This window comes from Mixophyes fleayi, chromosome 4, assembly GCF_038048845.1.
Source record: "Mixophyes fleayi isolate aMixFle1 chromosome 4, aMixFle1.hap1, whole genome shotgun sequence".
In the NCBI taxonomy this organism is placed as follows: Eukaryota; Metazoa; Chordata; class Amphibia; order Anura; family Limnodynastidae; genus Mixophyes; species Mixophyes fleayi.
Window position 1 is genome coordinate 98,873,467 of NC_134405.1, and position 27,164 is coordinate 98,900,630.

At 39.3% G+C, this 27,164-nt stretch overlaps 1 protein-coding gene and 1 long non-coding RNA gene across 3 annotated transcripts in view; one reads left to right on the top strand and one right to left on the bottom strand.

The window, feature by feature from the left end:
- LOC142151825 (uncharacterized) overlaps positions 1 to 27,164 on the top strand; it is a 62,316-nt gene that overhangs the window by 14,430 nt on the left and 20,722 nt on the right. The window contains exon 3 of the long non-coding RNA XR_012691252.1: positions 3,907 to 4,004. This is a non-coding gene — a long non-coding RNA (uncharacterized LOC142151825). The remainder of the gene's footprint in view (positions 1 to 3,906; positions 4,005 to 27,164) is intronic.
- LOC142151822 (peptidyl-prolyl cis-trans isomerase FKBP8-like) overlaps positions 2,954 to 27,164 on the bottom strand; it is a 60,945-nt gene continuing 36,734 nt past the window's right edge. For both annotated transcript variants that reach the window (XM_075207845.1, XM_075207846.1), the window contains 5 exons: positions 26,414 to 26,631; positions 21,996 to 22,168; positions 18,900 to 18,977; positions 12,165 to 12,311; positions 2,954 to 4,171 (listed from right to left, as the gene is read on the bottom strand). In XM_075207845.1, the coding sequence (XP_075063946.1) occupies positions 4,085 to 4,171; positions 12,165 to 12,311; positions 18,900 to 18,977; positions 21,996 to 22,168; positions 26,414 to 26,631 (703 nt within the window). In that variant the 3' untranslated portion in view covers positions 2,954 to 4,084. The remainder of the gene's footprint in view (positions 4,172 to 12,164; positions 12,312 to 18,899; positions 18,978 to 21,995; positions 22,169 to 26,413; positions 26,632 to 27,164) is intronic.

The following is a 27,164-nucleotide window of genomic DNA, read 5'->3' on the forward strand; positions in this document are numbered from 1 at the left end:
GCAACAAGGGGGCCCTTCTGGCCAAGAAGAACGGAAGATATTTACAAGCATGGACATTTGAAATTACAAATTGGGACATGGTTTACAAGCATTTTTGGATTAAAAACTGCTGACGAAAGAAGAAGAAATTTGATTAGCAAGTATATTGGGGTTTTCTTATTTTTAATAAAAGTATGTGGTTTTAATGAGGATGTAGTGGTTTTGTAAACATTTTGTTTTGTGGTACTATAGGTTGCAGCCAGCCATGGGTGTCAGGGCATGTTGGCACTTGTGGTTCTCTAAGTGCCAGCATGCCCTGGCTGCCATGGGTATGCTGGTGCTTGTAGTTATACAATCATCAGCATGCCCACACTGTTTATGGCAGCCCGGGCTGGCTGGGACTTGTAGTTCCACAAAACAAAATGTGCCCGTTTGTTTTTTTTAACGTAATTTTCGCTGCTATTACCCTACACCACCACCCAGGGGTTTAGGAAGAACCCTAGTGCTTTCATCACTGGGCTGGTTATTCGTAGAGGGGAGGCCCACTTGTTTTTATCGGCTGACCTCACTCCCTAGGGAATCCAGCCAGCGCTGAACAGCCTGGGGTTGGTTGTCATTAAGTTTTAAAACTGCTGGAAAACAGGAGGTTTTAACAAACTGCCCTTTAATAAATTTAGCCCTTTATCTTTCTTCCCGTCCATCCATGTATAACAGCAATGCCCTAGAATAAAATTTATAACAATTGTTTGAGTTTCATGCCACTAATTTGGAGGTTAACACTATTATTCCAATACTGTCCTGAAAAAAAGACTTGTTAAGCAAGAGCCCCCTGCTCCAAAATGTTGGTACATTCAGTAAAACAATATGCAAAAGCCAGAATGATGGTTGAATAATTGGCTAATGTGCGTTTCTCCAGCTTATACATATGTCAACTACATCAGGTGTACCAGTGCACTGAAAATGGAGATTTTTCTGTCCACAAGGATTATTACAGTCCAGTCTGTAAATGACATTGCATGATCACATGTTCATGTCGTCCAGTGACACCAACAGTATAGAATGAGTGCGTTATGATATTGATCTATCTTAGCTACAGGGGAGTGTTCTGATAATAGTTATGGGGATTCCTGCCAAAAGAATAAAATGTAATCTATAATGTACTTATTGATCCTACCACCACTCCAGGTAAAGGTTGGCATAAGTCGTGCACTGACCAGTTCCATGGCCACAGCTCTCATCTTGAGTTTGTGACAATTGTCAAAAACAAAATAATTTTTGGTAAGAACAAAACTAAGCAGGTCACAAATATTTCTTATTATTATTCCATTATTCCATTTGTCATCTTTGTTCAAAAGTAATGTAACTGCTTGGATGGCAGTATTGTGTTTGATGCATAAAGCATATATAGACCCTCAACATTACAGAAATCTGCAAATAGCAACAGAATTGAATACTCCGAAACTGATCACAGTTACTACACAAAACAGTACATATGACACTTTTGCATGTGGAAAGGTTTGTTTCACATGTTGCACATAGAAACGCGTTTCTCTGCTGAAGTGCAACTGGAAGCTGCAAAATGTGTTCCATTAAAAGTATAGGATGAGATCTCCACTTAGAGTTGGTGTAAAAATCAAGTTATTTTGCCTAGAGGAAATGTTTCCCTCAGGCCAGCAAGGACTGTCCCTAAAAATATGTCAGTTTTATCTCATTACAATAATCTCACTCCGCAAAATGAAACCTTGTTTTTGAACTGTTCCGCAAAATTAGGTGTCTCTACTGTAAACTTTATAAGGGACGCCCTCACCCTAAATAACTCCTCTCATCAGCTGGTGTAAAATGGGTGTGAAGCACACTATCTCTTATGAGTAATCAGTGTATAATTGTGCTACCTCCATTTTATCATATAGAATTGCTGTTCTTATCACCTTGTCTATTTGAACAAGATAGGACAGATTTCACCGCACCAAGCTGAACCCCTTATTATATTAGGGATATCATATCATCCTCTTATATGGGGAGGTGCTCCTACACTCTATTTGCATACTAGTTTCAAAAAGGAGAGGAAAAGTGTACAGTAGTTTTTTTTACTACTTATTAACAGTTTTCTTCACCGAGTCTACTTGGTTCATTTAATCATTCACTCAAGTTTTTAAATTATTTTGCTAAAGATTATCCTTCCACTTTAATAAAGATATTTCTTTTAACAGCATTTTATTGACATATAGAAAAGAGTGCCCTTTATACACTTTTCCTCTCCTTCTCCTTTTTGAAACTATTTGAACAAGATGCAGATATTGTATGGATAGTGTCTATATATTTTATAAAATTCTTTAAAGTAATTTGCTGTACAAATTCCGCAAGTGTCACCTATCATGCTCTAAAACATCTGTTTTACTAGCAAATGGCATTCGCAAGTGGTCCTGCACTTTAAAGATTCATTTGTGGGTATTTAATGTTGTTCTAACAAGTTGGATGCATGACCTTTGTCTTATATAGTGGTGAATCAGATTAAATGATGATTCTTGCTGCTCCTTTCACTAACTCAATCTGTGACATCCTGCTTGCCTCTATTCCCCCACTCCTATCATAACACTGCCCCTATCACATGCAGCCCTGGTATAATTAACATAATCACACAAGTGGTCAGGTCCGTGCTTCCTACAAGATCTGTACACTCATCTCCTATAACTGCATAATATCCTGGAGATGTTTGCAAATGCTGCTCTGTCAATGCAGTTAATGGCAAGCGAGAAAAGGTGCAGCTACAGAAACCTACCGTGATCATTATCTCCTGAAATGGAGTTGTTGGACCTGGGACAAATGATCCTTATGCTTTGTAGTGTTCTTTTTGGAGAACAAAAAATCTGATAGAGTATGTTAATGCACATGTGATCATCCCCAAAGGGTACTGGAAAACACTATAAGTTAACCTTATGTCCTTATATAAAATACATACAGTGGTTCTCTGGGTTCACATATAATGCTTTATATTAAATGATGTCAACTGCAATTACATTGCTGCAAATAAATACAATCCACGAAGATGGTAAATCTCAAAACATATACAAATTGTACATCTAATATTTGCTGTTATTATTGATGATACAGAAACTGCATAGTATATTGAAGGTGAAACCATACAACTGATGGTACTTATGGTATGTTTCCAGACATCCTCCAGGAGTGTGGAATGATTTGAAACACAGTATCACTGAAGCTTAAACAGATTTGACACAGAATTTCTGTTTTATCACTTTGTACATTGGCACAGAGCCAATGGTGGTGCTTTGAAATCTGAATTTGAATCTAATAAATCACTACAGAATTGTAATACAGTAGAATGTATAACAGTAATGCCGTGTACTGTATTTAAGTCACTAATGCTTGCTCTCTAATACTTTCCTGCCTGTACAAAACTATATTTGAAGATCTCCAGAGGAAATTAACAGGAAAACAGTCCTCCTTCTACAAGAATACATTTCCAAAACTCTGATTTTAAGATATTAATTATAATGAAATTATCTGGATTTCCAGTTTTACTTTTCAACTCAGTCCAATGTCATGCAAACAAGTTGAGACGCATAAAAGTAGTTCTGTGAAAGACATTTTCTTCTTCTGCCAAGATTTTTCTATCAGTTTAGTGTAAAGTCCATGGGAAGTTGAGACAGTCTTCCAGTTACCTGGTTAACAAATGAGTTCAGAATGCCGTTTCTACCCTTCATCTTGTTCTTTAGCCTTAGGAATTGAATGGCCAAAGTGAAATAAATGCTGAAAGCGTGATAATATAACGATCTTCAGATTCCTTGTAAAAACAAAGCATTTTCATTAAATACAAAAATAAAGTTGTCATCTAACCTGGTTTGATTACACCGTGTTTATGTGTTTCACACCATATAATGAATAAATATCAATTATATTCTGCAGATGAGTGCATAAACACTATTCCGGATCTGCAGATCAGCTGAGATGTCAGGTGATCACCAGGAATTTGTACATGACAAAGCTTGACCATTCTACACCAGGTATGCCCTTGTGACATAATGTGTTATCTGAAGGCGCGAAGAGTAAATAGGATTGAATATTGTCTTATGAACATTAATATTCAGCTGTCCTGCATAATGATTAATGCTGCCAGTAGACTTAGTAATGCTGCAGCCACCGCTCCAATCATTAGGACCCTGTAGGTTACCTGAAAACACAGGAGAATCAGAGGTCAGACACACTGTAATAACTCTTGAAGAAAGAATAATATTTTTGGTGCATATACAAAGTGATTCATAACTGGAGCTGTTGCTATCACAGTTGTTACTGCAGCCTTACTCTTACATATGGAATTTAGTCACTACTTGTTGCATTCGATAAACAATGGAAACTGGAAAAATCATTTACTGACCTGGACAGCTGCAGCTCCTAACAAATGATGGGTTGGAGCCTACCTTATTAGTGCCCACCCCCCCCCCCTCTGTTCTAGCTGTAAGCTGTAGGTTAATTGGATTCTGACAATATGGACCCTATGGTTCATTATGGGTGGGCAGTCATATGTTCCACAGTGTGCAACCTGGGTGTCACATTTAAGGAGATATACATATGCACACACACAATGTAATGAATAGCACACTACAATAAAAGACTAAACAAAAAAGTATTTTTATTCCAATGTTTCAGTCTTCTAAGCGACCTTTCTCATTGACATATGACCATAGAAGACTGAAATACATTTTTTTTAGGGATGTGCACCGGCGACTTTTGGTGTCTCGTGTTTTGTGTTTTGGATTCGGATTTTCGTGATGTTTTGGGTTCGGATTTGTTTCGCAAAACACCTGCCGAAAGGTTTTGGTTCGGATTTAAGGTTTTGGATTCGGATTTTTTTTGAAAAAAGCATAAAAAGTTCAAAAATCAAGTTTTTGGGCTTATTTTCATATTTTCACTCCTATGCTATTATTAACCTCAATAACATTCAATAAAAAGCATTTCCACTAATTTACAGTGTATTCTGAACACCTCACAATATAGTTATTAGTCCAAAACGTTGCAACGAGGTATCTTTCTGGACTGCGTAGTGGAGTAGTCCCCACAATATAATAAGAAAACCATCAACTGGTCTTAATCGCACCAAAAAATGTACCTGGACTGCGTAGAGGAGTGGGTCACCACAATATAATTTAAAAACCCTGAACTTGTATGATTCGCACCAATAAATGTATCTGGACTGCGTAGAGGAGTGGGTCACCACAATATAATAAGAAAACCATCAACTGGTCTTAATCGCACCAAAAAATGTATCTGGACTGCGTAGAGGAGTGGGTCACCACAATATAATTTAAAAACCCTGAACTTGTATGATTTGCACCAATAAATGTATCTGGACTGCGTAGAGGAGTGGGTCACCACAATATAATAAGAAAACCATCAATTGGTCTGAATCGCACCGAATAATGTACCTGGACTGCGTAGAGGAGTGGTCACCACAATATATATAATAAGAAAACCATCAACTGGTATGAATCGCACCAAAAAATGTACCTGGACTGTGTAGAGGAGTGGTCACCACAATATAATTAATAAAAAACCCTCCACGGCTCTGAATTTCCCCCAAACAAATTCTGGACTGTGTAGTGGGGTGGCCCCGGTACTAAATTTGATACCGGGGCCACAATATAATAAATAGTTACACCCTCAACTGGTCAGAATTCCACCAAACAAGTATCTGGACTGCGTAGTGGGGTGGCCCCGGTACTAAATTTGATACCGGGGCCACAATACCTCCTCCAAGTTCCAAGTGTAGTGTTTACAACATATTAACACTACACTAATTCTAGCACGTCAAACCCTCTTGTTTTAAATAATGACAGGGCATTTAACTTTTGATTAAATTTTTTGAATTTGTTGACATTTTCTTTTACTTTTTGAACATGGCAAACGACTGTTGAATGGTCACATAATGCCAAAAAAATAGTTGCAAGATGGAATTGTCCTTGGATATGCAGCCTGCATAGACTGTAGAACTAGAAATTCAAATATACAAAGAAATGGACAAAGGCAGTTTGGTATCTGTCTGCATCAGATCCCCTCTCCACTAGGAGTAAAATAGAAAACTATTCAGCCGTTATATAATCTAGAATATAAATAGAAATTGAGAAAGGCAATTTGGTATCTGTCTGCATCATAATCATCAACATCCTCCTCAGCGCCAGCTACATCAATATCCTCCTCCCGGTGTACAACATTCACACCTTCATTAGCCAAATCTGTAACTGGACTGTGGGTGATCCTTCCAGCATATGCAGAGGGCGTGCTGCAAATGCTGGATGGAGTCACCTCTTTCCGTACAGTGATGGGAAGGTCAGGGTTCGGAACCAACAACACCCTTGGAGTCGCCTTGGGGATTTGTGATGTCATCTGTTTAGAAGGCAGAGTTCTTTGCTGTTTTGTTGTTGTTGCTGACAGCATAACTCTCTTACATTTTTTGTAGGGGGGGGAGGAGGAGGGCTTAGATCCTTGGGTGAAGCTGGACCACTAGTCATGAACACGGGCCAGGGCCTAAGCCGTTCCTTGCCACTACGTGTCGTAAATGGCATATTGCCAACTTTACGTTTCTCCTCAGATGATTTTAAGTTTCTCTTTTTGCTATTTTTTGAGAACTTGGGCTTTTTGGATTTTACATGCCCTGTACTAGGAGATTGGGCATCAGGCTTGCCAGACGACGTTGATGGCATTTCATCGTCTATGTCATGACTAGTGGCAGCAGCTTCAGCATTAGGAGGAAGTGGGTCTTGATCTTTCCCTACTTTATACTCCAAATTTTGGTTTTCCATTATATGTAGCACAAGAGAGCGTACCCCTAAGCCACACACACTCGGCAAAGCCTTTAAAAATTATATGCGGCACAGGAGAGTATCACTGGACTTATACTGCTGAATCAGTGAACTTTGTAATATATCAGTACCACTGGACTTATACTGCTGAATCAGTGAACTTTGTAATAGCAGTACCACTGGACTTATACACTGCTGAATCAGTGAACTTTGTAATAGCAGTACCACTGGACTTATACACTGCTGAATCAGTGAACTTTGTAATAGCAGTACCACTGGACTTATACTGCTGAATCAGTGAACTTTGTAATAGCAGTACCACTGGACTTATACTGCTGAATCAGTGAACTTTGTAATATATCAGTACCACTGGACTTATACTGCTGAATCAGTGAACTTTGTAATATATCAGTACCACTGGACTTATACTGCTGAATCAGTGAACTTTGTAATAGCAGTACCACTGGACTTATACACTGCTGAATCAGTGAACTTTGTAATATATCAGTACCACTGGACTTATACTGCTGAATCAGTGAACTTTGTAATATATCAGTACCACTGGACTTATACTGCTGAATCAGTGAACTTTGTAATAGCAGTACCACTGGACTTATACGCTGCTGAATCAGTGAACTTTGTAATATATCAGTACCACTGGACTTATACTGCTGAATCAGTGAACTTTGTAATATATCAGTACCACTGGACTTATACTGCTGAATCAGTGAACTTTGTAATATATCAGTACCACTGGACTTATACTGCTGAATCAGTGAACTTTGTAATAGCAGTACCACTGGACTTATACACTGCTGAATCAGTGAACTTTGTAATATATCAGTACCACTGGACTTATACTGCTGAATCAGTGAACTTTGTAATATATCAGTACCACTGGACTTATATTGCTGAATCAGTGAACTTTGTAATAGCAGTACCACTGGACTTATACACTGCTGAATCAGTGAACTTTGTAATAGCAGTACCACTGAACTTATACACTGCTGAATCAGTGAACTTTGTAATAGCAGTACCACTGGACTTATACACTGCTGAATCAGTGAACTTTGTAATAGCAGTACCACTGGACTTATACTGCTGAATCAGTGAACTTTGTAATAGCAGTACCACTGGACTTATACTGCTGAATCAGTGAACTTGGTAATATTGCAGTACCAATGGGCTTATACTGCAGCATTGGTTTTGCAAATTTTGTTGTAATTAATTTTTTTTTAAATTATTTTTTTGTATTTTTTTTTTATAACTTTTTTTTAATTGTTTAAACACTTGGGAATAATGGGGAAATAACTATGCCCTTAGAAGCACAGAGCACAGGACACAGCACCACTGGACTGAACAGGACACAGCACAGGACCCAGCAGCACCACTGAACTCAAAATTGACAGAGCACAGCACAAAACACCACTGGACTGATACTGCTGAATGTGTGAACTTGGTAATATTGCAGTACCAATGGGCTTATACTGCAGGATTGGTTTTGCAAATTTTGTTGTAATTAATTTTTTTTTGTATTTTTTTTTATAACTTTTTTTAAATTTTTTTGAAAATGGGGAATAATGGGGAAATAACTATGCCCTTAGAAGGACAGAGCACAGGACACAGCAGCACTGGACTGAACAGGACATAGCACAGGACCCAGCAGCACCACTGAACTCAAAATTGACAGAGCACAGCACACACACCCTCCCTCTACCCTGATCAATGCCCGAGTGAAGATGGCGGCGACTAGCGGGGAATTTATAGGTTCCGAGTATCGCGAGATCCGACAGCGGGATTATGACTCAGAGCCTCGGTTTCAAGTTTTCATTTGGCGCCAATACCCGGATCTGTCTCGGATCCGACTCGGATCGGCAACGTTCGGGTGGGCTCGGATTCAGGAAATCCGAGTGCGCTCATCTCTAATTTTTTTCAATCTTCTATTGGAGAGTGCCATTTGTTCTGTATTATATATCATACTGTATGCTGTGAGCACCCAACAAAGTGACTTTCAAGCAATGAACTACGTTCCTTTTCCTATTTTTACATATACGGACACATTTATGTACACAAGTGCTCAGGTACTCTCACATTTTGAACACAGAGCTCACATTGTGCATTTTATTCAAGCAATCGGGAAGTGTGTGGGTATCCACGGCTCTCATTACTACTCATTTTTTATCCTTGACTCAGAGTCAGGCATTTGCCTTAGGGTATTTTTCCCCAAAAAATATACACTAAGCTACCTGTTTCCCTTTATGAAGCAGTCCTGTTATCTCTGCTTATCTGTGCTAATTTACATAATTTTGCTGATTAGGCTTTACTTTAGCTTCATTGGAAGAATTATAGAGACCAGGGCCATCATTAAGAGAGTACAGCATTATGGAGTCCCGCCAGCCCTGGGTTCCAAACAAAAGTATTAGGTGAGGGGGGCCTCTGCATTGAATTAAGGGATGTTGAAGGCTCTATCTCTGGGCAGCAGCTACTCCTGAGATATGAGGGGTGCGGCGAGGCCTCCACCCTGAATTAAGGGATTTGGCCACCTTGCAGGCAGCGCGTCTGCTTCCACTCACAAGATGTGTGAGATGACACGACTGCCACTATTTTCTCCAATCCCAAGCCCCAGGTGCACATCTTCCCAAGTGAGAGATGCACGGCTCCCTAACAGAAAGCTACGACAAGGCAGAGATACTCCCTGCAGCATCGCTGATGTCATGTAAGTAATAATGTCAGAATGCTGTCAGCGGAGAAGAGTTGAAAGAAGCCAGATAGAAGAATAGGAGAGGTGAGTAAATTACTGCAGGGCTTTGAGAGAACCAGGAACATGTGTGGTGATGTGTGTGGAAAGATAAGGGGGGGGTTAGTTGACAAATGTTGGAAAGAGGATAATTTAAAAATGTGGATGTAATGGGAGAAGGTACATGTGTATTGGGCCCCACACAGGGCAGCCCTGTGGAGCTCTGTTGGCATGTGGGGGAGTCTGGGGGACATATTGTTTCTCTGGACGTCATGGCTCCACGCTACACCTCTGATCCACTGGGCACAGGAGGGTGAGGGAGATCCGAGAGAAGGTGGGGTGCCCTGTCAGTTTCATTTGTACTGTGCCTCAGAAACTAAGATGGTAGCCATATGGTGGCAACTATTATGTATTGATTAAGGGGGCAAAATTAATTAATAATTAATTTATGGGAGCCAATTAAAATTTTCATTATATTATATTATTATAAATTTGCCACTAAATATAATGAAAAATTAAATGTGCCCCATAGGTTGATTATATAAATTTATTTTGCCCCCTTAATCAATAAATAATGATTACCTCCATAATTCATAAGTCAATGGTGCCACCTCTTGTGTTCTGAAAGGCAAGATAGCGCAAACAGCATTTAGTTTCAGCAGTCTCGCCTCTCACAACCACCTCTTTTTTCTGGTTGTTCTTCTAGCATCTTGTGGAACCGCAGCTTAAAATATATGACAGTTTGCGTTCTTATTATGTCAAAAATCGGGAAGGCATTGTGTAATGTGGTTTGGCGTTTAGCAAATCCGGCGGTTTTGAAACTGCCTAAAAATCTGTCTAAAACAGGTGGTTTTACAAAACCGCTCTTTAGTAATTCTACCCCCTAGTGTCTTCTCTTTTCTTATTCTCCTTTGCGGAACTCCTAAAGATTATGTATGAACCAGAAAAAAGAGTAGACCTGCAGTGGTTCTCTATGTGTTCAAGTGCACCTATTTGTTTAGCTAGAGTATGCCCACTTCCCGCTCCTTGGAATTGGCCACAGAAAATCAATCTGCACCTAGGTTTGAAGGATTGCAGGAAAAAGCACAGAAAGGGAGTAAACATCACTTCAAAGTTCTGCCTACAAACACTTTAGGACCACATCATTATTAACTTCAACTTCTCCATTTTTCCCTTAGAATACTGCTCAATTTAGCTCATTTAAATCTTCCATTAATCATGAGAGTAAGACAAAAGAGTCCTTTACCAATTATACCAACCAGTATTTGTCAAAGTGCATCTAGAAATGTAGTGTTCCTCCTTTAAGACTATGTAAAAGGTGCAAACTGTCACTTTAAAATACAGGATAAGACCTGATATCCACCACATTAGAGGTCATATAAAAAAACATTTTTTTTGCTTGGCGATAAAGGCATTGTGGAAGGGCAGGAGTGCAGGGAAGGTATAGCTGCTATGAGGCCAATGTTCCCCCTGAGGTCCATGTTCTGCTCTCAAAATAGCAGGGCGTAGGCCTCTCCTGAGCTGGAGCATGCGCAGTGGGCACATGTGCTTTGGGGCCCCGTGATGGACTGTTCCGCCCCTAGCTGTGTGCCCCTAAAAGCAGGGACCACCCCTGTGAAATACTCTCTTCATTAATTAATTTCAGTAATCTCATGATACAATACTAAATCTCTTTTCAAATGCTTGCGCATAATTTGTACCATTGGAACTGTGAATAAATATAATTACTTCATATTTTGCATATAAGTTATCAGGGCCAGCTTATGAGATCTTTGCCTATTGTCAGCTAATGTCTTCTAATGAACCAACACCTGCATGGAGACTATCGGATGTATCTTCGTAGTGTAAATTCTACTACCGCCATCTTTCCTTTACAGCTATGTATGGTCCTTGTTTAGTAGTGCAGTGTTCTACACAGAATAGTATTTGTCTTTTTACATGTGTTGAAATCTATCAATATTTTCTGTGCTCCTTTGCGAACTTAATAATCATTTTTATTTTTTACATTGATAGTTTTATGGCTTAGTACTGTTAAATTCTCACTACTTCCTTTGCCTTTTGGTTTTATATGGACTTCATTAAGTCAATAATGTCCAAAAAAACAATTCTGAGTTTGTAAATGGTTCTTTTCTTTTTATATCCATTTAGCTCACTAAAAACACTGCCTAATTGAAATAAATGATATTTGAGCAGACCTTTTTACATAAAGCATTTTAAGTACTCATTACAAGCTGTGAGCTGTGAAAACGCTACGTGATAAAAACATTAGAAAAATTAGGCATGATTGCTTCTCAGGCAGGAAAAATGCTAGTGTTAAAAGCGCCCATGTGGTAGCACACTTAATGCTACCAGTTGCTCTCTCTGTTGCAATGAATAGGATGTGAGGGGAATGTGAGTGCAATTATTTTTTTAATACTCATTTGATACGTCAGCTGAAAACTAACGCATAACTAGACAGGTTAGAAAGGCAACAGAAATTAATAGCAATAATGTGCAAATCATTTGATTATCAGTTAAGTAATATGCTTCCCTTTTGTTATGTGGTTTTTCCATTGAAATATGTATAAACTAGGTAGACAAAATCAAGACGGATGCTAGCTGGGATTCTAAAGGGGAGACACATAACTTACCCTCTGTTTTGTGTTGCGACGAATAAGCGGATTTAAGTCATCTCTAAGCTTAAGATGAGCTTTGGGCTTAGGTCTCCCAGGGGATTTGGTGATTTCAGGCTGTCCTTTTTGTTTTCTTACCAGCTTGGAAAGCTCTGCATGAATGGCCTGAGTGGAAACAAGTCATTCTGTTATATTAAGTCATTGTGTTACTCATTATATCAGAGTTTCAAAAACTCATAAATCTTTAGTTTGGCAGCGGAGCAGGCAGAGAACATTTAGAATGGTTAGATCCCACATGGATTTTCAGAGCACACAAGAAGCATGTTTCAACTTTTTTCATATAGAGGTGCGTTCTAAAGCACACTCTTCCTCCAACAGCTTGAAATGAACCTCACATACTACGTTGTGTGTTGTTAATGTTCAGACAATTGTCTACATTGCTGTATCTCCTCCGATTTCAGATTTGTGTACACCTACTTTTTATACCTAAGGGGAGGTTCAAGGGGCAATGGCAGGGGACGTGATGATGTGATTCACATTATCATGGTTCCGTCTCTGCAATGCCACGATTAGCTTCATTGCCCAGTGGGTGGCATGGCTTGATAACGCATATTGCCTCATCAAGGCCCCATTCACTTCACTAAGGAAATGCATGGGATCCGAGACGGTGGCCTGCTCCCCTGGGATTCTGGGGGAACTTTCATAAAATTCGAGAGTCTCCTTGATATTCCAGGTGAGTTGGAACGTATGGCCTGAACTTGAACAGCCAGAAGTTGTTTTGGCTGAAGTGTTCTTTTAACATTATAATGCTCTGATTGGCTACAAAGTTTCAGTTCTAACCCTGCCCATTTCATCTCCTGCAAGCCCATGGGAAAAGCTTCTAAAATATACATTATATGACTGTAGTACTGCTTATGGCATCACTGCATACAAAAAATCACCAGCTGTCAGAGCTCATGGCCCTATGTCAGCTAGAAGAATGCCTAAAGTGTCTCATGCCTCATTGATGTAACTGGTGCCTACACAGAAAGACTGGCAACTTTTGGCCTAATGTAAACACAAGCAAGTGGCCCAGGCCCTACTACCAGTGCATTAGAACAAAAAATAGGCGTGACAAAACTATATGGACATTGTTTCTCTAATGTGTGCATAGATTTATATAGGCAATAAATTATCTGAAAATGTGTTATGTCAAAGAGCCATAAGTCACCACTGTGTAATACAGAGCACCTTAATGACCGCATCTTAGTGACCTCTATACAATGCAGAGAGCATTCTAATAGCTGCTATTCAATACAGAGCACGTTCTATTGACTGCTATACAATACAGTAAACATTCTAGTGTCTGCCATGCAACACACCAAGCATTCTAGTGGCTGCTATACAATACATTGCATCCTAGTGACCACCATACAATACAGTGAACATTCTAGTGTCTGCTATGCAATAAAGATAATATTATAGAGACCTTTATGCAATACAGAGAGCATCTTAATGACCAATATACAATACAGAGAGCATTTTAATGACGGACATACAACACAGAAAGCATAGTGGAATATATACAATACAGAGAGCAGTCTAGGGACCAATTATACCACACATCTTAGTGTGCCTTGTCCCCCCAACCCTCTCCTTGTCACACACTGTGTCCCATAAACCATCCCTTTGTTACAAAAGTACTGGTAGGTAAGACTTCGAAGTGATGTTTTACTCTTTCCATCATGCCTATTGAAGGTTAGGGTGCATGTTGAAATGTGTTAGATAGGCAAGTAAGTGTACTTACTCAAATGAAAATGAGACTAGAGAGTCAAGTGTGTTCATTTTTTTTGTGATCCAAATATGCAACACGCATAATGTGGACCACATACCTCCCAACTATTCTGATTTAGATGGGACAGTTTCATGCCAGGGGACAGTCCCCCCCATTCTGGCAGTCAGGACTTTTATCCTGGTGCATGCGACAATGTAGGGGAATTTTAGAGGGGGATTGTGGGGTTGCCCAGTGCTTCAGAAGTGCTAATATGGCCACACCCTCTTTTGCTCTGTGATGACATGCGCTCACTGTCCCGATTCCCCATCTTCAACTGTTGGAAGATATGTAGAAATAAGAGGAAAAGTTTGACTTGACTGATACAAATTTAAATTTGTCAATTTAAATTTGCCCACACACAAGTAGGCTTGGTTGGTGATTTTCTCACTTATTGTCCGCGGTGTGTCCTCACGCTGTGCGTGGGCCCAAAATGAATGTTCTGCCAGATCAGTGTCTGAAAATTTGATTTGGTGTAATTATATGCCCACAGGACAACCTGGGAACTTTGGCCATGTGAGCAGCTGAGGAGACCAGCACAAATAGCACGGGCATGATGCTTCATAGCCAGTGAAATTCATGAAAATTGCTGTATTAAAGAGAATGCACCAGAGCTCCACCTGACCTACAGAGCCCCATTTCATGATCAGAATACAGTACAGAACTCTTTTGAAGATTAGCAAAAGAAGCCCAATTCTGATGACCACTATACAGTGCAGCTCTTATTCTGATAATCAGTGCATAATGCAGAGCCCCATTTTGGTTAGCAGTAGACACTATTAAGACCTATATGATGGCCAATATACAGTGCAAAGCTCCACTCTATACCCAGCAGACAATACAGCACCCCATCTGGCTATACACGTGTATGCAGAGCCCTTGTCTGGTTGCAGGGCTGCCGTCAGAATTGTACGGCCCATTGCAAATGAATCGGGCAGAACGTCATCCAGTGCCCAAAATAATGTTTAAACAATTTTATCTGTTTTCTCTTTCTGTTTTGCTTGTATCCCACCCCTTATGTCACTGACATTCTAATGGGTATAATAGTCCATATTAAGTAGGTATTATACGTGTAGAGAAAGAAACTTTGCCCTCTGCCATAAAACCAGATTTAATGTTTTAAAGATACCTATGTGTTTAAAAAATAACAAAGCCAAAGTTTATGGTTACACATTAGGCCTCTCTCTCTGATTATGCTGTTTCGCTGAAATGTTGTCAAAATTTCAAGCAACTTTGAAAGTGAACAATAGGCATATTTTCTGTATTCACTTAACTGTTTTGTTACCGATGGCAAGAATTCTTCATATCTGTTACAAAGCTGCTCCTTATAAGTAAACTGCACATGCCATTAACACAATGATGTTCTTTTTTTTTTTTTAAAGAAAAATTTGACATAAGTAGCTCATGGGTAACTTCAAAGGCTTATTTACAAAAATGCAAGAGCAGTTTCCATTAGCGGAATAGAAAGTACACCTACGTATGTGCAAGGCAGACATATAGGTGCATTTGTGCAAAACTAATTATTAGCATATTCTGAGATTAGTGAATGAGCCTTTGTGTGTAGACATTACCGTGCCTGTGCCACCCAGCATCTGAAAGCCAGCTAAGCCTTTTGAAGACATAATATTGCGAAACATCTTGTGTTTGTTTAGAAAGTTTCCAGCTACGTATGAACACTGAGCTGTCCCATAGAATGTTCTGTGAGTATCAGAAATTCAGTTCCCAGCACTTCAGTAAAAAACACACTCTATGCAAGCTGACTGCTGCATTAACTAACTTCAGGCTTAGGGGTTAGTGTAGAGCCCAATGCTGACATATTGCTCACAAGAGCATTCATCTGCTGAAAAGGGATGATGTAAAAGTTTCCTATATTTCAGGCTTACCTCAGTCTTATAACTCTTTTGTTCTTTTCAGATACAGTGGAAATGTTCTGGAAAATGTGGCTATTGTGTTATTTTTCCATCAATATAAATGAATATCCCCAAGATATAAGCTGTGCCTGAACAAGATTATAAGGAAAATCTAAGTAAATTATAATGACAGTTTAGGCTGGTCTCTAGTTTCATAAATGACATGGGAAACTATCCTTTCACTGGCAGAAATTGAGAATCAAAAGTAATTTTCCATGTGTAACCCCCTGTTTGCCTGGTGGGTTGTGGTGGTGTATTTCTCCATTACACCTAACTAAGCTCAGGCTCCGTCTACTGAATAGAAAACAAGTGTCAATGCACATGTAGGCTAAACAATAACAGCAAAGTGCAGACGCAGCAAGTGTAGAGGTGTACAGTTACCAGGGTTGAAATAAATGGAAAGAAAATTTCATTTGATGAAAATAAACATCTTTGATCTTTGTTGAAGACTTAAAACTTTACTCCCCCCAGTCAGTACTTACATAGGCAGTAGTTCCACTCATACTTACCAACTTTTCTTTCCTCCCCTCCAGGAGATCCCAGAAGGGAGGTGAAGTACAAGTAAAGATTGGGGCAGGGCGCCTTGAAACGCCTCCTTATGTCCCCGATCTCGTAATTATGGGGGAGCGGAGCCAAAATGGCACGCTTTACAACAAATCGAGTCATTATAGTCCACATCCTGCTCACTTGACTAGGAAGTGAGTGTAGGAGAATGGCTTGTTCTCCCGGGAGTCCAGGAGACCTACACGCAGTTTGAGAGTCTCTCGAACATTCCGGGAGAGTGGGCAAGAATGGTTTCACTTGGCATAAGAACTGACACTCTCGCATTGTGAAATTGTCACTCTCTCCCTTCTCTGCCTCCATACAGCTACAGTCACACCAGTGAAGACATGCGCATCCTGGTACCGGCTCATCATGCATCACTCAGTTCATAGCTACGCCTGGAGTACTAGCGAGTCCAGTGCCTAACTTTCTAGGTGCCTCAACGAGTGAGGACTCACACTCGCCACTTGACTTGTATACTGAACAGATTAACAGCTCACACAGCAGTAGGATTCACTGAACACATCTCTAAGAGTTGAAGGGGTTACCTTAAAATCCTATTGGTATAACTCAAAAAGCGATATGAAGCTTATACTAAAACACTTTTTAAACATGTAGATCCCACAGAAACTCTCAACATGCCCCTTATGGCATCACACTCACACACGTCACATGCTGCTTGACAAGTGCTCATTCCAGCCTTAGAGGGCGATACACATGTGAATTACTACTAATAATAATTGCTGATGCCACAAGATTAAAGAAATGGTGAGAACAGAAAGAAAAACCGTCAGAACAATGAGTTGTACTATTGCTGAACACAGACTGTATCTGTGCTAGTATGCTTTTTATTCAGGGAGCTTGGTTGGTAAAAAAAAAAGGGAACATGATTTGTATGTTTCCACCTACAGTTTCATAAGTGAGGATGAAATCCCTAATTTAGGAGTTTTCTGAGGCTGTACCACTTTATAGCAGAAAGATATTGCTGTATTTTATGTACAGCGGATGGCGTTTTGCTTTCATTCCACCTCACCTTAACCTTAATGGTTGCCTTGTGAGGTAGCTGACAGCCAGAAGCAAATGAAACATCTACACCTAGTACTCATTGGATCTTTATTATTAGTAATGAAATATACAGTATATGGACAAATGTATTTGGTCACACCTGTTAATTATTGAATTGAGGTGTTTCAATCACACCCATTGCCAGAGGTGTATAAAATCAAGCACCTAACCATGCAGTCTCCATTTGCAAACATTTGTGATACAAAATTGGTTGTTTTGAAGAGCTCAGTGACTTCAAGCGCGGTACTGTGATAGGATGTCACCTTTGCAATAAGATGGTTTGTGAAATTTCAGCTCTTCTGGATATTACACGGTCAACTGTAAGTGATATTATTAGAAATTGGAAGCATTTAGGAACAACAGCAACTCAGCCATGAAGCGGAAAACCACGTAAAATCACAGAGCAGGTTCAACGACTGCTAAGGCGCATGGTGTGTAAAAGTCACCAACGCTCTGTTGATTCCATAGCTGAAGAGTTCCGATCTTCCAATGGGATTAATGTAAGCACAAAAACTGCGATGGGAGCTTAATGGAATGGGTTTCCATGGCCAAGCAGCTGCATGCAAGCCTCACATCACCAAGACCGATGTTAAGCATCAGATGGGGTGGTGTAAAGCACACCAACACTTAACTGTGAAGCATTGGAAACGTGTTCTGTGGAGTGATGAATCACACTTCTCTGTTTGGCCATCAGATGGGTTAGTCTGGGTTTGACAGATGCCGGGAGAACATTACCTGCCTGACTGCATTATTGCAACTGTGAAGTTTGGTGGAGGAGGGATAATAGACACACATTTAATATTGCTACATCCCCCTCCCACTCTTTGATATACCTTCACTTCCACTGACGCCACTTTCCTTGTCAACTAACTACATGAAGAAGCAAATGGTTACATATGCAAGAATCACCATGAGTTTCTTTGTGAAGTTCTCTGTTCAATGACAGTAGAGATAAAGGAGATAAAGGGGAGAGTGGATACTAGGTTTCCAAGCCCAGTACCTGTGGATTTGGAGACATTTAGCAAGTTGAAAATCTTTTCACTATATTCCCACCCAAGATGAGGATATGATCGCATGGTAAGAAAAGCCCTGCTTGTAGCTCATCATTGCAGCCCCTGTTGCAAAATTCAATCTAACTTTGCATTTGCTGAATTTCCAATGGGTGAAATCGCTATGTGCATAGCACTTCCTTCACTAGTTAGGCTGCCGGCAAGTAAGATATGATCCTCATGGAGAAGGAGGGTCTTCGCCGGGGCTCCCAGAGCATGGTATGGTAAATAGCAGCGGTACTTAATTAGGTATTGCTACGATTTACAAGACATAATGATGGTTTCGGCCACCCCTTAATAAAAAGACTCCATAGTTTGTTGATCTATAATCATAACCTTTTTAATTTGCATCTTTATTTAATATCCTGTGACATACCTTTGTTGTAGGCTCTAGCTGAAGTGCTTGTTTTAGTACAGTCATGGCTTCTTCATAGTATCCTCTCTCAGATAGCACCTGATAGGAAGACAAACAGAATAGTAAATCGTGTTCTACAAAGGATCCACAGTTAGAGCTTCCATGTATCCTGGTTTTCCCAGGACAATGATGGTTTTATCAGTTGTAGTTGTTTAATTTCTTGCAAAAAAATTATTAAAAACAAACAAATTTAGACTATTACAATTGTAAAAGGAGTGGGGTAAAAAAGATCAGAACATGTACACACTATGGAAATGAGTCATGTTGGCATTTGTGTAGTACATTGTGGGGGGTATTCAATTGGCGTAATTAGCGTTATTACGTTAGTGCTAACGCCAGCTTTTTGCTCGCAGCTCCCTGAGCTGCGAGCTGAAAGCCGGGCTAAAACTACCGTAATAACGGTAATAGTTTTAGCGCTGCGGTACTTCGAGGGCAATTGAATTTTCCCCTATAAGTGCTTAGAGGGATCATTAGCTGATCACCATGTAAACATAGACACAAAACATCACCTAATAATGTTTAAAAGCAAAGCATTAATCATTTTTTGTACAATGTTTTTGTCAGTCTCAACAAAATAGCAAATGGAGAATTGTAGATGAGTCAATAAAGAGAATTGGCCTATTAGACAGCTATACTTTCTGCAATATAACCTGATGTAGACTTCCGGCTAGAGATCAGTAAACTGTTCCAGTGTAATTTCATAGAAAAAAAAATGTTTTGATAAGGAAAACTGTAGGATTTTTCATGTATGCAGCTAATTGAAAACGGTACCTGCAAATTCTGTATTAATAGGTTCTAACAACAGCAACATGGCTTCTCTTTCATTAGTGTGTCTTACATTTATAACTGACCCCTAGTGGAAGGAGCTGTTACTGAAATCTGACATCAGTGAAACATAAAACCCTGTGTTGCACCTGCCTCTTTTGTATTTCTGAAACACTTAATGACATTTTCTTCAGACCCATATTTTTCCAGCAATATTTCACCCTGAAATTTGTAAAGTACATCAGAAGTTGATAAATTGAGCCCCACCACCACCATGATAAATGTGACTCGTTCCCCTATTAGTTTTATGAAAGTGATACCTATCTCATCTTTAATGATGTGTAGTATCTCTGGCCAGCATTGTTTATTGTCTTGTATATAAATACCTTTGTGGGTTTACTATCCATAAAAGCAGTGATGGTGGTAAAAAAAAAAGATATATATTGTGCTAAATGGATTCCCTATCTTCCCTTATTTATAAAGTATTTGTATACTGTTGGCCTCATGCAGAGTTGGACACAGTTTACGGCAAAAGTGTAGGCATAAATTACGTCTGTTAAAATTACGTACTTTAGTTAGTATACAGAATTGCACATCCCATAGTTTGTAAGCTTTCGAGCAGGACCTTCTCACTTCTTTGTCTGTTTTACCCAGTTTGTTTATTAGTTTATTTAGTTTGTCCCCAATTGTAAAGCGCTACGGAATATGTTGGCACTAATTAAATAAATGATGATGATGATGATAATATCTTAAGATAGGTGCCACTCTGTATAGTACACAAGTTGTGTACATTTCAGTAGGTAAGCTTAAAGCGTATTATGCTTTGAAAGGTAATATTACATTACAGGCCATAAACCCCCAAAAAACAAAATAAAACGAGAGGTCTACATCCCCAAAAAAAGATAAACCAGTTCTAACACTGTCAACCTAGTCTAAAATCTGTAAAAACAGGGGACAAAAATTGTGGGGTCCCCTGAAAATGCCTATACCAACAACAGGGTATGCCAGCCAGGGATAATGGCACTGCAGCATGAAAATGTACAGCATGGGGTCCCCCTAACATAGTACCAACTAACCCTAGGCCGGTCAATATGGGGCTGAACTCTGTAGGGGAATCGGGTCTGCAAAAAACTGTGAGTTTTCCCCCCATCCGTAGGACAATCCATGATGAACTATAGGTCACAGAATGCCCTGGACACTTTTAGTGGTTGATGTTGGTGCTTGTAGTACTACAAGCCCTCTGGGACCTGTAGTGCACTGTGAAAAATTATTTTAAAAAACACTATTAGTACTATCAGTACAGGGCTGTTTTGTCCTAGGGGGGATCTATTTTTTTTTCCTTTTCTTTGCAGGCCTGATTTCCCTAGAACAGGGCTGGCCAACTTGTGGCTCTCCAGGTGATGTGAAATTACAAGCCCCGGCATATTCTGCCAGCTATCTAATGGTTATTTACTGGAAAAGCATGTTGGGGCTTGTAGACTCACAACACCTGGAGAGCCATAGGTTGGCCAGGCCTGGCCTGGCCTAGAGGTAATATGGCAGGGGGACTACATACTGTGGGGTTCCCTGTTATAGTGCCACCAGCCCTGGCTGGTATAGCCTAGTGACGGTATTGGCACTTTTCATCCTCCCCCTGATTTTGCTGACCCAAGACTAGGCTGGCAGCTGTAGAGCTGGTTTAACCTCTTTTTGAGGGGGTGCATGTTTTTTATTTATTTTATTTAGTTTCGTTTTTTTTTACATTTGGGGCAAGGTCTGTGCTGCTGCTGATAATCTGCATGGGTCTTGCACCAGGGGGTAGCATGCACAACAGAAATGCCTCCGAAGAGACATATGTGCATCTGCTTCCACCCCTACATACTCTGTAAGGTTTGTTAATACACCCTTACTATACTGGGCTACGCAGTGAACAGATTCATCTCAGTCTGCATACAGACTGACACATACGCCAATTCACTGTACATGCTCAGTATGGAAAAGCACATTTTGTGTACATCCAACTCTACAAGTTGTATCTCAAGCAAGTTCAGACTCCAGTATATTACTCTGGCACAGCATGTAAATTCAACCCAAACTGTAGCAATTATTTGTGCTCATTTATTTTAAACATTCTTGTAACATCCCTATAATAACAGCGTTTGTGATTTAAATGGGCTATTAAAAGCAGCCTGAACTGTAGGTTTTCCGTTACTCTTATTAACCTGCAATTACTGATTATTAAAAGGTGAAAAAAACAACATCACAATGTTCTCTTTCATTTTAGTCATATGTAAAAGGTTAAGGTGACATTACCCTGCCTTTTCTATAAAGTGCCTTTGCATTGTGTAGATCCATCTCTAGGACTGCATTGCAGGAATTAATGACGTCATCAAAGTGATGAAGCTTCAGTTGGGTGGCTGCCAGGTTATTCAGACATTTGATTCGATGCTCGCGAATCTCCTCTTCTTCCTCTGAGCTCAGTGGTTCTGAGTAATACAGATAATGGTGAGTCATTAGCTAGAGAAGGGTACATGAACATCCCGCTGCATGGTACCATGACAACATAACCAGACATAACGTTCCATTTTGGAATACCAGCACGTTAAACATTGTGCACAAAGAATATATCTCCAGGCACGCTGTGATTGCCATGCATCTATAGGAGATACTGATTTTGTCAGCAGTAAACGTTAGCGTATGAAGGACTTCTAAACTTAATGATTAGGTTACCTACGCCTGATGTGCATTTTGTGCTTTGAAAATCTTTTCTAATGCAATTACGAATATGTGACCAGCCATCCTGAGCACTATGACGCACATAGAATGTTTGATGTGATGCAGAGCTGCATAACAGATCCACCTAAACCTGTGTCTCCATAAGAGGACAACCATATTAAAAATAATTGTCCTAAAATAGGACAAATGCTTATTTGTAAATGTTCATACAGGAATAGTCATGTCCAGCACATCCTACGTCATTCCTTATTTTAGTAAAAAAAAACAACATTTTATAAGCATTACACTGGTCTTTTTTAATCATGACACAGAAGGTAGCTTGCAATCCAAAAGGTACAGGGAAAATGTGACATAAAAGGAGAGAAATAACAGTGTTAGCTTTAGGTAGGGGACATTGTTAGTTCTAAGTTTACTTGCTAAATAAAGGGGCATGTTTGGTTAAGAAGCTATCAAAAGTAGTCCATTGGATATTTTGAAGATTGAGGAGGGGAGAGGCTGACAAAGCAGGATAAAGGTTAAAGGTCACAGGCAAAGTGCAAAGGCACCATGGAGAGAATAGTTGGGAAATGTAGTCAGCACTTTTATTCTGACATTATGTGTAGCTAGTATTAGGATTAGCAGAGTGGAGCAACAGATGAGGAATGATAGGAGGTGTAGATGTGTCGTACAGCAGCATTTATAAATGATAATCTTGCTGGTGAACTCTATATATGTGGCTCTAGGATCTCTATGATGTCTATGTGGAGTTTGTATGTTCTGCCTGTGTTTTTCGTGGGTTTTCTCTTGGTGCTCAGTTTTCCTCCCACACTGTAAAAACAAAAGCTGTTGACTAAAATGGACAGTCAATGTATGTGTGTGTCTGCTTGTGTGTTAGGAAACTTAAACTGTAAGCTCCAATGGGGCAGGAACTGATTTGAGAGCCAAATATTCTTTGTGCAGTGGTACGTAATATGGTGGTGCTATGTTAGGATATTGGGATGGCCTCGTTAACTCAGATGAGCATGAGTCATTAACGGTATGTTGCTATTTCCTCTTCAGCTGTGGTGAGCATGAGTCATTGTACACTTGTGTCATTAAATTAAGGTGTGCTTCTCTCCTGATCTGATTGGATCTTTGAAGTTTAAAAATACCTCCTGGTCTATGCAGCTTTGTCAGTGATAGAGTTTCACTCTGGACTACTCTACATTCTCCTCCCTGGGACTCTTCAGTTTTCTGATTTCAGCTTCAACTCTGGCTCTATTACCCTGGCTAATGGCATACAAAGACTTCTGATTCTGTACCTGGCAAACAGCATTACAGCGTCTACTCGGAATCCTGACACCCTGTTTACTGTGACCTCTCTCTGTGAGAACAGCATTTTATACAGTGGAGAGCCTATTATAAACTGGGCAGCTAGACAGGCAGGAAATCTGTCCTGTATTACTCTACCTGCTGATTACGGCACAGAACCGCTCTGTGCTCTCCTCAGTTGCGCTTGGACTTTTGTTGTTTTCTTGATCAGGAATATTGGATATTCTTCATTACCAAGATTACATCTTGTGAGTACTGTGTCTACTTCTACAAGTCTGTGAATTATTCTGTTTGAAGAGCTACAGACTGCTAGTGGCACTGGAAATCATTTATTCAGTACAGCTATCAGAGACTGCCACTAGTAGAGACTTTGTTCTGTGTTTACTAATCAGTAGCAAGCCATGTTTTCACTGTATATGATCATTGGTTTCTTTGGATATTAACGTTATATTCAATTAAACTCGCAGTTCTTTGAACTTCTCTCCTGCCTCTTTCTCTCATTGAATTACCTAACACACTATATAATAAACAATAATAAATAAATAATATGGACACAAAACTTGGAGGCTGCGGGACTTCAATCTCAATTTATATCTAGGACTCCACTAATAGGAAACAAACTTTTAAAAGTGTTAGAAGAATGTGCATTGTAGTTGAAATGAAATAGGGCTATTATAACCACAAGGTCTATTCGAACTATTGAAGTATACTATACAGCATTATTTTTATTTGTTAAACAGTTCTAGATTTTAACAGTTTCCCTAACCCTACATAAAGGACACATATTGGTGAGAATAATGATTATAAATATGGAAAAGAGTAATATTGTACTATTCTAGTCCATGTTTACCTATTTTATCAACCTAAAATTCAATTATGTTTATTTTAATGTGTCACTAATTTAAAGGACTATTGCTGGGTTCCTATCTCCCGATGTATCTATGTTTATTCTCTGTGTCTACAAACATGTGTATTTAATCAAGCAATTACTTGAGCTTCTGTTAACTTGTGTAAAATGAGCCTAGTAGCAGTAGAGATATTGGGCATTCTTCATGTATGTCTGTTACTTCTCTGCAGAGTTACTGGGTGAATAGACATTTCATACTACATATGATCCCACAATGGTTTTGTCCAATTTAAAGGGACTCTAACCCTATATTTTTAATGTGATGTAGAGCTGCATACATGAACATCCCGGTGCATGGTACCATGACAACATAACCACACATAACTTTTTTCATTTATCTAAGGTAAGTATTAAGAGATGAATTAATGAAAAATATTTTTGTTTTAGGAATTTACCAAGTTTCTATGATGGTGCTAGTAAGAGCCAATACAGTTGCTATTTTCTCTTCAGTTTATCTTCTCCCATTAGGCCATCGTTGGGGGCAGTGGCATAGGAACGAAAATTTTCATGGAGGGGCAAAAGGCCAAGGACTACTATACGGCTTGGAGCCCCATTTTCTTGCGTTTAGTATCTTGTTTTACAACAAGGTGTAACAGTGACTGTAGATATACAAAGACTCCCAATCCTATGTTGATTTTTGTCAGTGTTTCAGGGGTTGGCTGAAAATGTATTTATACATTATTTATACATTATTAAATAAATATTATTCTTAATATTAATTATCAATTAGTACAATAGCTTTTAGAATGATAGATAAATTTACATTTTTCATAGTCATTAACCTAGTTTTTATTCAGATTTGGTTGACAGCCTAATCTCATTTTTTATTTTAAATCTATAGTCACTGCCTGGTTATGGTATGTGCTATAAAATTACATTGCTATATCTCATGTTTGTTACTGGACGCACTGCACGAAATTCAGGGTAAAAGTAAAGTAAATAGTTGTTCATCATCAATACAGGTTATTTATTAAATGTTTATGAACACAACACTTAGGGCCTGATTCATTAAGAAAGGTAAAGCAAAAAAAAAATAGTAGCTTTGCACCTTGACAAAACCATGTTGCTGTTGAGGGTGAGGCAAATTTAAAATGTGATGGCAGATTTATAGTTGGGATAAGGCATGTTCTAGGTGAACTTTAAATTTCAGTGTACAAATAAAGCTATCAAGTATTTGTGTGCCACATGAAAAAAAACAGCCATTATTTATCTTATGTACAAAATAATAAACTAATTTGCACCCCTTGCATTGTAACATGGTTTTGTCCAGGAGAAAACTTACTCATTTGTTTGCCTAAATGAATCAGGCCCTTAGAGTTGTTTAAATAAATGAACAAATCAATTAATCTGTGTTAAATCTATACTAAGACAATCTATCATTTAAAAAAGTTTCACAAGTTTAGAACAGATACCATGATTTCAGAAAGTAGCATGAAGGCTTTTGTGTAGAAATTCATGGGGGAGGGTTGCAAAACAGTCTTTGCCCAGCCAACAGAAATCATGGGGGACAAGTGCCCCCTCTGCCCCCCTGGTTCCTACACCCTTGGTTGGGATTGGTGTATGACATAATTTTGGAGTGACCAAGAAATATGACAACAGGTAAGGAGGCAGCAGATGCAGCCTTCACAGTGGAATAACATTAAACTAGATCTAGCATATGCATTTCCATTGAAGTTTTAGTCCCTTTGACTGCACTTTTATATAGTTTTGGGATAGGGGAAGATGTAACTCCTATAGTGTATGCTGATGTAATAGAAGACAGTGTGGTGTGATTACATGTGGTTTTAGTTCCTCTTACCCGCAGTGCTTGGGGTCAGGATGCTCAGTGCTTGGCTGTAAGAGTGCATGGCACTTCGATATTCTTCACGCTCAAAGTGAAAATTTCCACATTCCCGTTTCTGGTTCCCAAGGCTAATACGGTCAGCAGTGGTGAGAGCTCCCATACTGGGCTTGTCTCTGACTCTGATTAAAGTCACTTTATACAATAGAGAGGCATCAGATGGGATGTCTGGGTCCCTACAGTGAGAAGCAGAACAATTAATACTTACAACTGGTACATGAATATTATTTTGTCTTTTAAAACAAATCGGCACTTTAACTGAACAAGAGTGCTGCTATTTGTATTGAGTCAATAAATGACATCCACAGAAAATGCAGGCCTGATGTCCCCTGACTATCATGAGTTATAGTGGCCTCTCTACAAAAGGACTTGAATTTTCTGCCACCTCTGTCTGTAGTTTGGGTCACATCCCTATATTTATAGTAGGATGCATTTTGCTTTTCCCTTCTAGTTGTACTTCTGCAGGGAAAGTGCATTTGTAGGTGCAATTTGGCCAATGTAATAAAAAATGGTCAAACACTCAAAAGTAAACACATGAAGTAAAGACAGTCTCCATGTCCTACCACTCTTATCGTTGTTTTAAATTGTAAAATAGGTAAATATTTTAGGAGAAAAAAAGGAAAGTTTAAATGAATGCAGGACATGGCCTTGAACTGCTTATTGTTTGGACTTTGATGAGACATTTTTACTGTTGACACCTTGTATATAT